The 12,763-nt window shown below is 41.4% G+C and overlaps 1 protein-coding gene across 1 annotated transcript in view; it reads right to left on the bottom strand.

The window, feature by feature from the left end:
* Positions 1-10,650, bottom strand: part of LOC311295718 (uncharacterized protein) — a 58,125-nt gene extending 47,475 nt beyond the window's left edge. The window contains exon 1 of the mRNA XM_084417208.1: positions 10,592-10,650. Within this exon, the coding sequence (XP_084273334.1) occupies positions 10,592-10,607 (16 nt within the window). The 5' untranslated portion in view covers positions 10,608-10,650. The remainder of the gene's footprint in view (positions 1-10,591) is intronic.
* Between the last annotated feature and the right edge of the window lie 2,113 nt (positions 10,651-12,763).

Below are 12,763 nucleotides of genomic sequence, written 5' to 3' on the forward strand. Positions count from 1 at the left end.
GTTCCGATTAAATAATAAAACAAAATTCATACAAATCGGTCCCTGCTTGATATACAACCGCTGATAAACATAATCGGTTTTGATAAAGAAAAAAATATATACGATCGCAGATTAGAACTCAGAACCTTTGATACGCTTGGCAAGTTCTGCCACTGGACCATTAGGCTACGTGGAACAGTCGATCTATGTAGCCTATTTATTCACATGAAAAAAACAACATATAGTGGAGTAGATCTCATTAAATGTCTAGGTAAACTCAGTGTACTATATAAATCGTTTGCTGGACATTGTAATGTAATTCTACATATGTCTGATTTATGATTTAGCATTGTATTAGCACGGGCACGAGGCTACATTGCGCATGCGTCGAACCGTGCAAACCGCGCGACGCACACGCGCACCGAACCGAGACAAGCGAACCGAACGGTTCGGATGTTTTTTCATGTACCGTGCCACCCCTATTAGACACAGTTGCTTCTTTGCACTTAAAGAAGATTAAAGAAAATAGTCCAACGCCGTGGTAAAATGGTATCTGCTTGTAATGCAGTTCAGATGTTACGGGAAGAAGGAGGCGGGAACCGGTGAACATTCAAACATTTTTAATTATAAAAATAAAACCAATACAAAACGAAAGTAAAAGACAGCAGCCCCTCACGGACGACTGCTGTGTCACAATAAAATAAAACAAAACACAACAAATTCAGGCCTGTCCTCTCTCGCTCTTCATTGTCGTCGCTCCTCCTTTATACTTCCGCTCCTCCGTGAGAGATACGAGACCGCTGCGTCGCGCAGGTGTCGCTCTTCAGTAATCACGCCACCGGCCTCGTGCCGCCCTCTCACAGCCCTCGGCCTCGTCCTGCTCGCCACACTGCGATTATTTTCAGTCAGGATTTAGACCATACCGTAGTACTGAGACTGCTCTCATTAGAGTCATAAATGATTTGCTCTTATCATCCGATCGTGGTTGTATCTCTTGTATCTGTTAGTGTTACTCGATCTTAGTGCTGCATTTGATACTATTGACCACAACATTCTTTTAAATAGACTCAAATTATGTTGGCATTAGTGGAATTGCACTAGCATGGTTTAAATCATACTTATCTGACCGTTATCAGTTTGTAGCAGTAAATGAAGAGATGTCTCATCGATCACAAGTTCAGTATGGCGTACCACAAGGCTCAGTACTAGGACCGCTGCTGTTCACTCTGTACATGCTACCCTCACTCACTCACACACACACACACACTCTCTGTACATGCTACCATTAGGAGATATCATTAGGAAGCATGGAATTAGTTTTCACTGTTATGCTGATGATACTCAGCTCTTTACTCAGCTCTATACTCAGCATTTCTTCGCGCCCCGACGAAACTTACCAATTCACAAAATTAACGGAATGCATAGCTGATATAAAAAACTGGATGACTAGTAATTTCCTACTACTTAATTATGAAAAAAACAGATATTCTAATTATTGGACAAAAAACTTCCTCACGTAATAATCTAGAATACTGTCTAACACTTGATGGCTGCTCTGTCAAGTCTTCGTCGTCGGTTAGGAACCTGGGTGTGCTCTTTGATACCAATCTTTCATTTGAAAGTCACATCACGTCACGTCTAGTATCTGTAAAACCACATTTTTCCATCTTAAAAATATATCTAAATTACGCCATATGGTCTCAATGACAAATGTGGAACAATTAGTTCATGCGTTCATGACATCAAGGCTAGATTATTGTAATTCTATTATGGGTGGTTGCCCTGCAGCAGCTCAAGTTCTTACCAGAACCAGGAAGTATGACCATATTAGCCCGGTTCTGTCAAAACTGCGCTGGCTGCCTATTAAACATCATATAAATTTTAAAATATTGCTGATTACTTACAAAGCACTAAATGGTTTAGCTCCGCAGTACTTAAACGAGCTCTGAACGCATTATAGTCCTTCACGTCTATTGCAATCTCAAAATTTCGTCCAGTTGATAATACCTAGAATATCTAAATCGACTGCTGGCGGTAGATCCTTTTCCTATTTAGCACCAAAACTCTGGAACAGTCTTCCTAACATTGTCCGGGAAGCAGACACACTCTGTCAGTTCAAAGCTAGACTAAAAACACATCTCTTTGACCTAGCATACACATAACACATTATAAACTTCAATGTTAGGCTGCATGGTTTTGGTCAACTGGAACCGGGAACACTTCCCATAAATCCTGATGTACTTGTTACTTCATAAGAAGGATGGCATCTACACTAATATTAGTCTCTTTGTTTATCCAGAGGTTTACCGCAGTCTGCTGGATCCAGGCTGTATCCAGATCTGATGAAGGACCTGCGCCTGAACAGGACGACAACGCAGTCCTGAAGTGTCAACTAGTCTCTCCCCTGTGAAGGCCTCCCTCCCTCCCTTTACCTCTGTACAGATAAAACATTGTCATTTTATCTGTACAGAGTCACCACATGGTTACGCGGACGCAATAAAAATTTCTGTATTATACATTTTTAAGGCCAGACAAGTAGTTTGTTGAGGGTTGATTTGTAAAGAAGGACTACACGCCTGCGCACATATATATTCAAACGTGCATACCTATGGACTGAACACGTGATGCGCATGTGCACAACGTCGGTGTTTGCGCAAGAGGTTTGCACAGAGGTTGCGTAGGTTTGTGCAGATAACTGATAATCGTTTGCTCCTTGGAACCTATTTCCGGGAGTGCGTTCTCGAGCCACCAGGCACTGTTTTGTGTGGATGTGCGGCCTTTGAAACAGTTCATATTGTTAAAAGCGCTATATAAATGAAGGTGACATGACTTGACTTGACTTGTGATGTTCCTTATCTTCAGAACATCTACACTACCGTTTAAAAGTTTGGGGTCAGTAAGATTTTTAATGTTTTTAAAAGAAGAATCTTCTGCTCACCAAGGCTGCATTTATTTGATTAAAAATACAAACAAAAACAGTAAAATATTGTGAAATATTATTCCAATTTAAATCAGCAGTTTTCTATGTGAATATACAGTAAAGTGTAATTTATTTCTGTGATCAAAGCTGAATTTTCAGCATCATTACTCCAGTCTTCAGTCTTCAGTGTCACATGATCCTTCAGAAATCATTCTAATATGATGATTTGATGCTCAATAAACATTTATGATTATTATCAAAGTTGAAAACAGTTATTTACATTTTTATTTCATGATGCTATGATGGATAGAAAGTTCAAAAGAACAGCATTTATCTGAAATCTAAAGCTTTTGTAACATTAAACACTACCGTTCAAAAGTTCTGAGTCAGTAAGAATTTTTATTTTATTTTTGGGGGAAAGAAATAAAATAAATCAATACTTTTATTCATCAAGGATAAGTTAAACTGATCAAAAGTTACAGTAGAGACATTTATAATGTTAGAAAATATTCTATTTAAAATAAATGCTGTTCTTTTGAACTTTCAACGATCAAAGCATTTTGAAACAAATTTGTACACTACTGTTTTCAACATTGATAATAATAATGAATGTTTCTTGAGCATCAAATCATCATATTAGAATGATTTCTGAAGGATCATGTGACACTGAAGACTGGAGTAATGATGCTGAAAATTCAGCTTTGATCACAGGAATAAATTACAGTCAGGAAAATGAAAACAGTCATTTTAAATTGTCATAATATTTCACAATATTACTGTTTTTTTTATTGTTTTTTTATCAAATAAATGCAGCCTTGGTGAGCAGAAGATACTTCTTTTAAAAACATTAAAAAATCTTACTGACCCCAAACTTTTGAACGGTAGTGTACATCGTCATCATCATCATCTTCTTCTAATTCTGCTTATCCGGGGCCGACACCGACGCATTCCAGGGCCAGCCGGGAGACATAATCCCTCCAGCGTGTCCTAGATCTTCCCCAGGGTCTCCTCCCGGTGGGACATGCCCAGAACCCCTTCCTGGGAAGGCGTTCAGGAGGCATCCGGAACAGATGCCTGAGCCACCTCAGCTTGCCCCTCTCGATGTGGAGGAGCAGCGGCTCTACTCTGAGCTCCTCCCGAGTGGCTGAGCTCCTCACTCTATCTCTAAGGGATCGCCCAGCCACCCTGCGGAGAAAGCTCATTTCGGCCGCCTGTATCCTGGATCTTGTCCTTTCGGTCATGACCCACAGCTCATGACCATAGGTGAGAGTAGGAACGTAGATAGGAACGTATTAACTTTGCCTTGCGGCTCAGCTCTTTCTTCACCACAACAGACCGGTACATTGACCGCGTTACAGCAGTTGCTACACTAATCCGTCTGTCAATCTCCTGTTCCATCCTTCCCTCACTCACAAGACCCCAAGATACTTGAACTCCTCCACTTGAGGCAGGAACTCTCCACCAAACTGAAATGGGCAAGCCACCCTTTTCCGACGGAGAACCATGGCCTCGGATTTGGAGGTGCTGATTCTCATCCCAGCCACTTCACACTCGGCTGCAAACCATTCCAGCACATGCTGGAGGTCCTGGTCTGATGGGGCCAGCACGACAACATCATCCGCAAAAAGCAGAGATGAAATCATGTGGTCCCAAAACCTGACACCCTCCGGCCCCTGGCTGCGCTTAGAAATTCTGTCCATAAAAATTATGAATAGAACCGGTGACAAAGGGTCCAGCTATTGCCCTGCCGCAGTCGGCCCCGGACCCCATACTCCCAGAGCACCCTCCACAGGACACCACAAGGGACACAGTCAAATGCCTTCTCCAAATCCACAAAGCACATGTGGATTGGTTGGGCAAACTCCCATGAACCCTCCAGCACGCTGGAGAGGGAATAGAGCTGGTCCAGTGTTCCACGACCGAGACGAAAACCGCACTGTTAATCAGAGGTTCTACTATCGGCTGCTTTCTTCTCTCCAGTACCCTGGCATAGACTTTCCCGGGGAGGCTGAGAAGTGTGATCCCCCTATAGTTGGAACACACCCTCCGGTTTCCCTTCTTAAAAAGAGGGACCACCACCCTGGTCTGCCAGCCCAAAGGTACTGTCCTTGACCGCCACGCGATGTTGCAGAGGTGTGTCAGCCAAGACAGCCCCACAACATCCAGAGACTTGAGGTACTCAGGGCGGATCTCATCCACCCCCGGTGCCTTGCCACCGAGGAGCTTCTTGACTACCTCTGTGACTTCAGCTTGGGTGATGGACGAGTCCACCTCTGAGCCCTCAGCCTCTGCTTCCTCGACGGAAGATGTGTCGTTGGGATTGAGGAGATCCTCGAACTATTCCTTCCACCATCTGACGACATCCCTAGTTGAGGTCAACAGCTGCCCACCTCTACTGTAAACAGCGTTGGTAGGGCACTGCTTCCCCCTCCTGAGTCGCCGGACGGTTTGTCAGAATCTCTTCGAGGCCAACCGGTAGTCGTTCTCCATGGCCTCACCGAACTCCTCCCAGGCCCGAGTTTTTGCCTCCACAACCACCCAGGCTGCAGTCCGCTTGGCCTGCCGGTACCCATCAGCTGCCTCAGGAGTCCCACAAGCCATGCCAGTTGAGAGCTCCGCCCCTCTCTTTACCCGAGTGTCCAATACATATGGCCAGAGGTCGGATGAAATGACCACAAAGTCGATCATCGACCTCCGGCCTTGGGTGTCCTGGTGCCACGTGCACCGATGGACACCCTTATGCTTGAACATGGGTTTCGTAATGGACAAGCTGTAACTAGCACAGAAGTCCAATAACAGAACACATGACAGTGAGAGACCTATCCCCGACCCGAAGGCACAGGGAATTGACCCTCTCGTTCACCGGGGTGAACTCCAACACATGGCGGCTGAGCTCGGGGGCTATAAGCAAACCCACACCAGCCCACCGCCTCTCACCATGGGCAACTACAGAGTGGTGAAGAGTCCATCCTCTCTCAAGGAGTGTGGTTCCAGAGCCCAAGCCGTGCGTTTAGTCGGTACCTCTCAACCTCACGCAAAATCTCAGGCTCCTTCCCCGCCAGAGAGGTGACGTTCCACATCCCTAGAGCTAGTTTCTGTGTCCAGGGATCGGGTCGTCGAGGCCCCCGCCTTCGACTGCCGCCCGATCCACTCAGCACCTGCCCCTTACGGTCCCTCCTGCAGGTGGTGAGCCCACGGGAGGGTGGCCCCACGTCACTCCTTCGGGCTGAGCCCGGCCACCAGGCGCTCGCATACGAGCCACAACCCCGGACCTGGCTCCAGGGTGGGGCCCCAGCTGCGCCATGCTGGGCGACATCACAGTCCTCATTTTTAATTCTATCATAAAGGGTTTATGAACTGCTCTTAGTCTGACCTGTCACCTAGGACCTGTTTGCCTTGAGAGACCCTACCAGGGGCATATAGCCCCGGACAACATAGCTCCTAGGATCATTCAGTTACTCAAACCCCTCCACCACGGTAAGGTGGCAGTTCATCTACACTGTATGTCAAAATTACAATTCAACTCTGAAATTCATTAATCGGCTACTATACCACAAATCAAGAAAATATAATTGGAAAGGAATCTCAGATTAATAGATGAAGCCTTAAATACTTTCTCTATTGCAAAGACCGTCAGCAAAACAGAAAAACACCAATAAACTTCCAACAGCTAGCCTACAAACAAAAGCTTCTTTGACAAAGTGGCAGATCACCCATAGCTAATATTTTGTCAAAGTGAATTGGTTATTTTGAGAGAGTAAAATAATAAAGCAGTAGGCCTAGACCAATTAAAAAAATCGATTGAGAGTCGAGAACCTCTCTGATTGGTGGATCTCACACTGGGTCCTGACTGGTCGTAATACACACAATTTTACTTTTATAGGCCTATTTAGCATTACAACATAACAACCTGACACAAAAGCTTGTGCTTTCTGTTTTTTGCACATGGATAAATTGCATTTTAATGGCTAATTGACCCTTCGCTAAGCCACGCCCGAAAACCACCACAGGCCAATCGTGGCTTAGCAACCGTAACTAGGCGCGGGAGGTCTGGTAAGCTTTCGAGCGAGGGAAACATGCCGAAGCGTTGTGCATATGGATTGTGCAAATCTGATACCCGGTATCCTAAATGTTTTGACAGGGGGGTGGAATTTTTTCCCTTCCCTAAATCTAAAACCCAAGGGGAGAAATGCCGGGATGACAGGATTAACAAAAACACCTACATTTGCTCCACAACGTGTGAGCAGTAGCCTGGCGCGCTAAAAATATAAGCGGGAGAATGTTATTGCAAAGTGGTCAGGCTAATGTCTTGTTTATTCCACAAGATTTATGGATAAGCTGTTTGATTTATAATTATTATATTATTTTCAAATTTCACCCTGCTGTGCATGCACATAGCTATTCCTCAATTTGTGTGTTTCCCATTTTAATGGTCAGCCTACGAGGCGGCTGCTGCTTGCGCTGGGACCTAACTTATAGGCCTTAGCTTAAATTTTGATTAAATTATTCTCTAATCGTTTGCATATTATGTTGTGAATATATCCCTCGAATGCATACTGCAGTCCCTTTTGTCTTGCTCTCTCAGATATTGACTAATTATCTCCTTGGGAATGTCTGACACCGGTGTATTCATACTGTAATAGATGTGCCAGGCGCGAAAGCTTGTCAGGAGTAGCAACAGTAACTAAAGAGGGCGGGGCTTAGCGAAGGGTCAGTTAACTCACTCACCATGAGAGGATGTAAATATTGCTGTTTTTATTTTTACATCATTTTAAAATTGATTATAAATCTATCTGTGTACACTCATGACATATTGAGAAAGCAAGAGAGAACGAGAATAAATAATCAACAACGATTGTTTGTGTTGTAAAGTCAAATGTGTGTATAATTATGTGCGTCGATGGGTGGTGGATGGGGAAAAGTTCTCTGATTGGCTAGTAAATGGCATTACTACGGTGGCCGAGAGAGCTCAACGCGCTGCAAATCAAGAAAACATATGCAAACAGAAAAAAACGCATGCAAACAGAAAAAAACACATGCAAATAGAAAAAAAACACCAGCGAATAAGAAAACATCTTCATCAGTTTTACAACTCACGTGCGTCCCAATACTCACAACACAACCAAATACGGAAACGCGCTGCAATTACAGAAACGCGCTGCAAAAGTTCACAACACAACCAAATACAGAAACGCGCTGCAAATAGAACAGAACACAACGGAAATGTTTCCGGGGAACCAAATAAGTGACGGACGGCTCGCGAGCTTTACCAGAGAGACGCGGGCTCTGGCTTTACCTATGCCCTACTCTCTTAAAAGGGCAGACGGCAGAGCCCTTGAATTGGGCACTTTGGAGGGAGCGGGGCACTTGTGTGACATTATGTTGATGAAGGGAGCAACGAAAGACAACGTAATTTCCTCATTATTTTCACCTGGGATGTTCCCATGACAACGCAGCGCGTGTCCATCAGCTGAATAGCTGTTCTTACCAGAAATATAGTATTAATGCTGTTAACATAACTGTTGCAAATAAATATACATTTTATACAACAAAGTTTTTAAAATATGTGTTATATCTTTGTGTGAGTGTCTCAACTTTAAAACTTGCCGTCTCATATTTGGACCTATAGCTACATTCTAACATTTCTTATGAAACTTATTTTAACATAACATGACAAAATGTGTTCAATGTAACTGATGTATAGATTAATGTCTTTTCCTCGTTCTTTTTCTCTATCTTTTTTATTTATTTATTTATTTTAGTCTTCAGCTCATTGTTCTTTTTAGTATTCTTATGACATTGAACATATCGCAAATACATTTTGTATATTGTATACAAAGTTGTATGTCATAAACGTGTCATCTTTGTATGTTTTGCAAAAAAATATAAAATAAATAATAATAATAAAAGTAGACAGCTGTAAGGTCCTAGCCGTCCGTCCGTCACTTATTGGGTTCCCCGGAAACATTTCCGTTGTGTTCTGTTCTATTTGCAGCGCGTTTCTGTTTGGTTGTGTTGTGAACTTTTGCAGCGCGTTTCTGTAATTGCAGCGCGTTTCCGTATTTGGTTGTGTTGTGAGTATTGGGACGCACGTGAGTTGTAAAACTGATGAAGATGTTTTCTTATTCGCTGGTGTTTTTTTTCTATTTGCATGTGTTTTTTTCTGTTTGCATGCGTTTTTTTCTGTTTGCATGTGTTTTCTTCATTTGCAGCGCGTTGAGCTCTCTCGGCCACCGTACATTACAGATGGATAATGTTTAAAACCAGGCTCAAAATTAATAAACAATCTCTAAAACAGCTCAACTTTGATTGAAACATTTACAAAAAGGCCTAAAACTAGGGATAAAGAAACGAAGCCTCTTAAATCTTGTAGATTTTTTCTGATTGTTTCTGGGAAATGATTTAAAACATCAGTAGTGTTGAAAACAGTGCCTGTTGTGGCAGGTAAAACTGACAGCAGCCATAAACCCGAGAGCGCAGCTCCGCTGTTTTATCCATTAAGCACAAATCCTAACAAAGCCTGACAACGCTGATTGTGTTTAGTTTTCTGATAATATAATTCACATACTGTGTACTGCGTAAGTTATGCATAAGTGATGCAATAAATTAAATCCAACAACAATAATTATAATTATAATAATACTAATTATAATAATACCAACAGAGTTTTTTGAGGTAAGTAGGCTAACTGGTGTTCTAATTATTTTATGGTTTTTATATGGCATAATATATGATAATGTAAGATATGTTGTAGGCTATTTAAAAAAAAAAAGTTAGGTAATGGACCTGAACATCCATAAACCTGTAGAGTAGGTTAGTGGTCTGGATTCAACATTCCGACACACAAAGTGAAGCATTCACGTGACTGGAAAGAAAGCGAGGATTTATCTTCATTGTTCATCTGAAAACACAAAGCCGCTCAGTGACTGGGGTAACTTAAAAAAACAAATCTGTGTGTAACCTGAGATAAACTCCTCCAGGCACCTCTGATAGGTTCTTGTGAAGTAAAAAGTCTTGACTAGGGTTTAACATTCGTTTGGGGCGCTGGTCTCGACTGCTTCATTTTGGCGTTAATTTGCATTGCATTCTTTTAGGCAACTATTACACATCTGATTAGTCTCAACATGCTTTAATTTTTTGTTGCTACTGTATGCGTCAAGGTCAAATTAAAATATCTTGCTTTGGTCTGCACTCTGGAAGTTTTCTGTTAATTCTGCTCAGTAACACTATTGAAACTAATATACAGTATATATATATATATATATATATATATATATATATATGTGTATATATATGTATATGTGCTCACTAAATAAAAATGCTAACTTAAAACTATAACAAACTCATTAACGAAACCAATAAAAACAGAACTGAAAGTTATAGAAAAAGTTATTAAAATAAAAATTAATTTAAAATGCAAAACTATAACCTTGCATGGCCTAGATAATAGATTGTATGTGTAATAAAAGTTTATATGTAGCCTATAAACATGTGTGAGAGCCTTTTACGTTGGTTATTAGTTTCTTCCTGGTGTTCAAATCTACTTTAAAACATAAATGTAAGAGCGCAGTGAAACTAAACTAAATAAAGTAAACCTGATATTGGCTAATATTTCATAAATACTTGATGAGTAGCTAATTGAGGAAATGTTGCGGCATATATTTAATTGATCAATATTTAATTGATTCTTACCTGAAAATGATGCCATCTCAACTCCAACACCTTGAAATCAAAATTGAAAGAAAAGCACTGAAAGACTCGCCACGCCCGCAGGAGGCTGGAAAACAACAGTCATTCTGTATTGATTTGAGTGACTTAAAGGTGCATTGCGCAACATTTCATGTTAAAAATACCCGTTTTTCTAATCCATACATGCTTAAACAATTGCCTGATGGGCTGAATGTGCCCTTCCCTGATCACTGCGATTGCCTCTATAATCCTCTACAGTAAAATAAATAAGAGGGATTCAGGACGGAATTTGAGACTGGGCGTGACGTCATGCGCGTTCACGCTCAAGCTCACCTGGCTATGTCTGGCAGGTTTGTGTATTCGCCGCCATTCTCCGTAGAAGATGGATTCAAAGAGACCGGCTTGTAGTTCATTCCAAACCCCAACGCAAACTCCACGTAAGACAAAGAAAAGAAAACTTTTGTCTGGTTGCAGTTTCGCTTGTCGCCAGAGGGGGCATAGTTCTGCAAAAACTCAGAGAACCTTCACCTTTAAGAATTAAGCTTGGAATCATGTGTTCCAGTTCGGTCCGTGTTTTGCAGATACAAACTCATCTTCATTATTCAAAATTCATATTCAATTAAATAATCATAAAAATCATATCAATTAAATACAACTTGTTTATATATATATATATATGCAGTAGTGTCTCCTGACCATAAAGGTTGGGCAGATTCTGGGTTGTAGCTCTATCTTTTCTTTTAACCTTAAAAAGTTTTACATTCTAATAGCTGAACACAAGCAGACAGACTTTTAGATGAGGTTTATTGGCCTAATTCAACCAGAGGGTGGCGCTCATGTCCTTCCTTAGTATTCAAGCAATCCTGAAGACAAGCTTATCTGGTTCAGCTGTTTTGATTGGTGTCAAATTCTGCTGGGCTGCAGCTCTCCAGAGGCCTGTTGCACAAAAGTAGAATTAAGACATCCGGGATAAATGACTCAGCTGAGCTCAATGAAGCCAAAACATGTGCGTCCAGGCTTAATTGGTTGCACAAAGACCAAGCCAGGATGAGCAGACACGGATTCATTAAGCCAGGTGAAACCAATCCTGGATAGGTGCGCGCTCACGGCTCACTCAAATAGACCCCGCCACAGATCACAGATTAACTGATTTACCATGGCAACTAGAGCCGCGTACTTTTCCCCGTCGGAAGCACAAATACTCATGGAGGCATACGACTATGAGGAGGTAAAAGATATAATTAAGAAGACAGGCAACACCTCCACAGTGATAAAGCAAAGAGAAAAAGCGTGGCAAAGTATTGCAGACCGCCTGAATGCGTAAGTAGTGCACAATTACACACTCACCGCTCCGCTGAAACACAATTACAATTCAAATATTTAATTCACATCTCCAAAAACGCAGTTGTACTGTAATTATGAAACGGTTAAATTTTTAATTGAAATGCACTGCAGATATGAGTGAAATTGTGTAAAGTAACTCCATCACTGTATAAAGCTATGATAAATTATTATTATTAAAGCCTTACATTATTATTTAACGTTACTACGCTCAGTACGGTTTAATCTTAGCCGTTGTACTCTGCTTCTTATGTTGTCCACCGTTTTTTTTTGTGTGTGTGTGTTTCTCCTGCTTTTATTAATATAAAGCTTTTACAGAATGAAACAATTGTGAAAAGTGCTATATAAATAAATTTTAATTGAATAAATAGATGAGCTATAATAATAATCACTTTAATTTATATAGCGCCTTTCAAAGGACCCAAGGTCGGTTGAAAAATCTTAAATATTTTCTTGAGCAAAATTACCTAGGAAAATAAGCAAAAAAATCTGCCAGTGAAACAAGAGAACTTTTCTAAAATTAAGTGTTTATGGAAAAAGTAAACTTATTTCAAGAGAATTTTTCTTATTATATTGACTGTGTGATCAGCAATGTTGTGACAAAATGGCCTGGCTCAGTCCATGACTCCAGAATCTTTCGGGCCTCTGAAATCTATCAGTGCCTATCACAAGGTAAGCCACACAACCCCTATTTATAACCATCATGGCTGTGTCAAGAGTATCACTGTGTTTATGAGGTAGTAATGATGAGATTTTGTGTTGACCGGTGAATTCTCTGGTGTGTTGCTGGGAGACCGGGGGTATGGCTGCCAGCCTTTTCTCCTGACACCTTTC

Source organism: Rutilus rutilus (genome assembly GCF_951802725.1).
Source record: "Rutilus rutilus genome assembly, chromosome: 8".
Classification (NCBI taxonomy): domain Eukaryota; kingdom Metazoa; phylum Chordata; class Actinopteri; order Cypriniformes; family Leuciscidae; genus Rutilus; species Rutilus rutilus.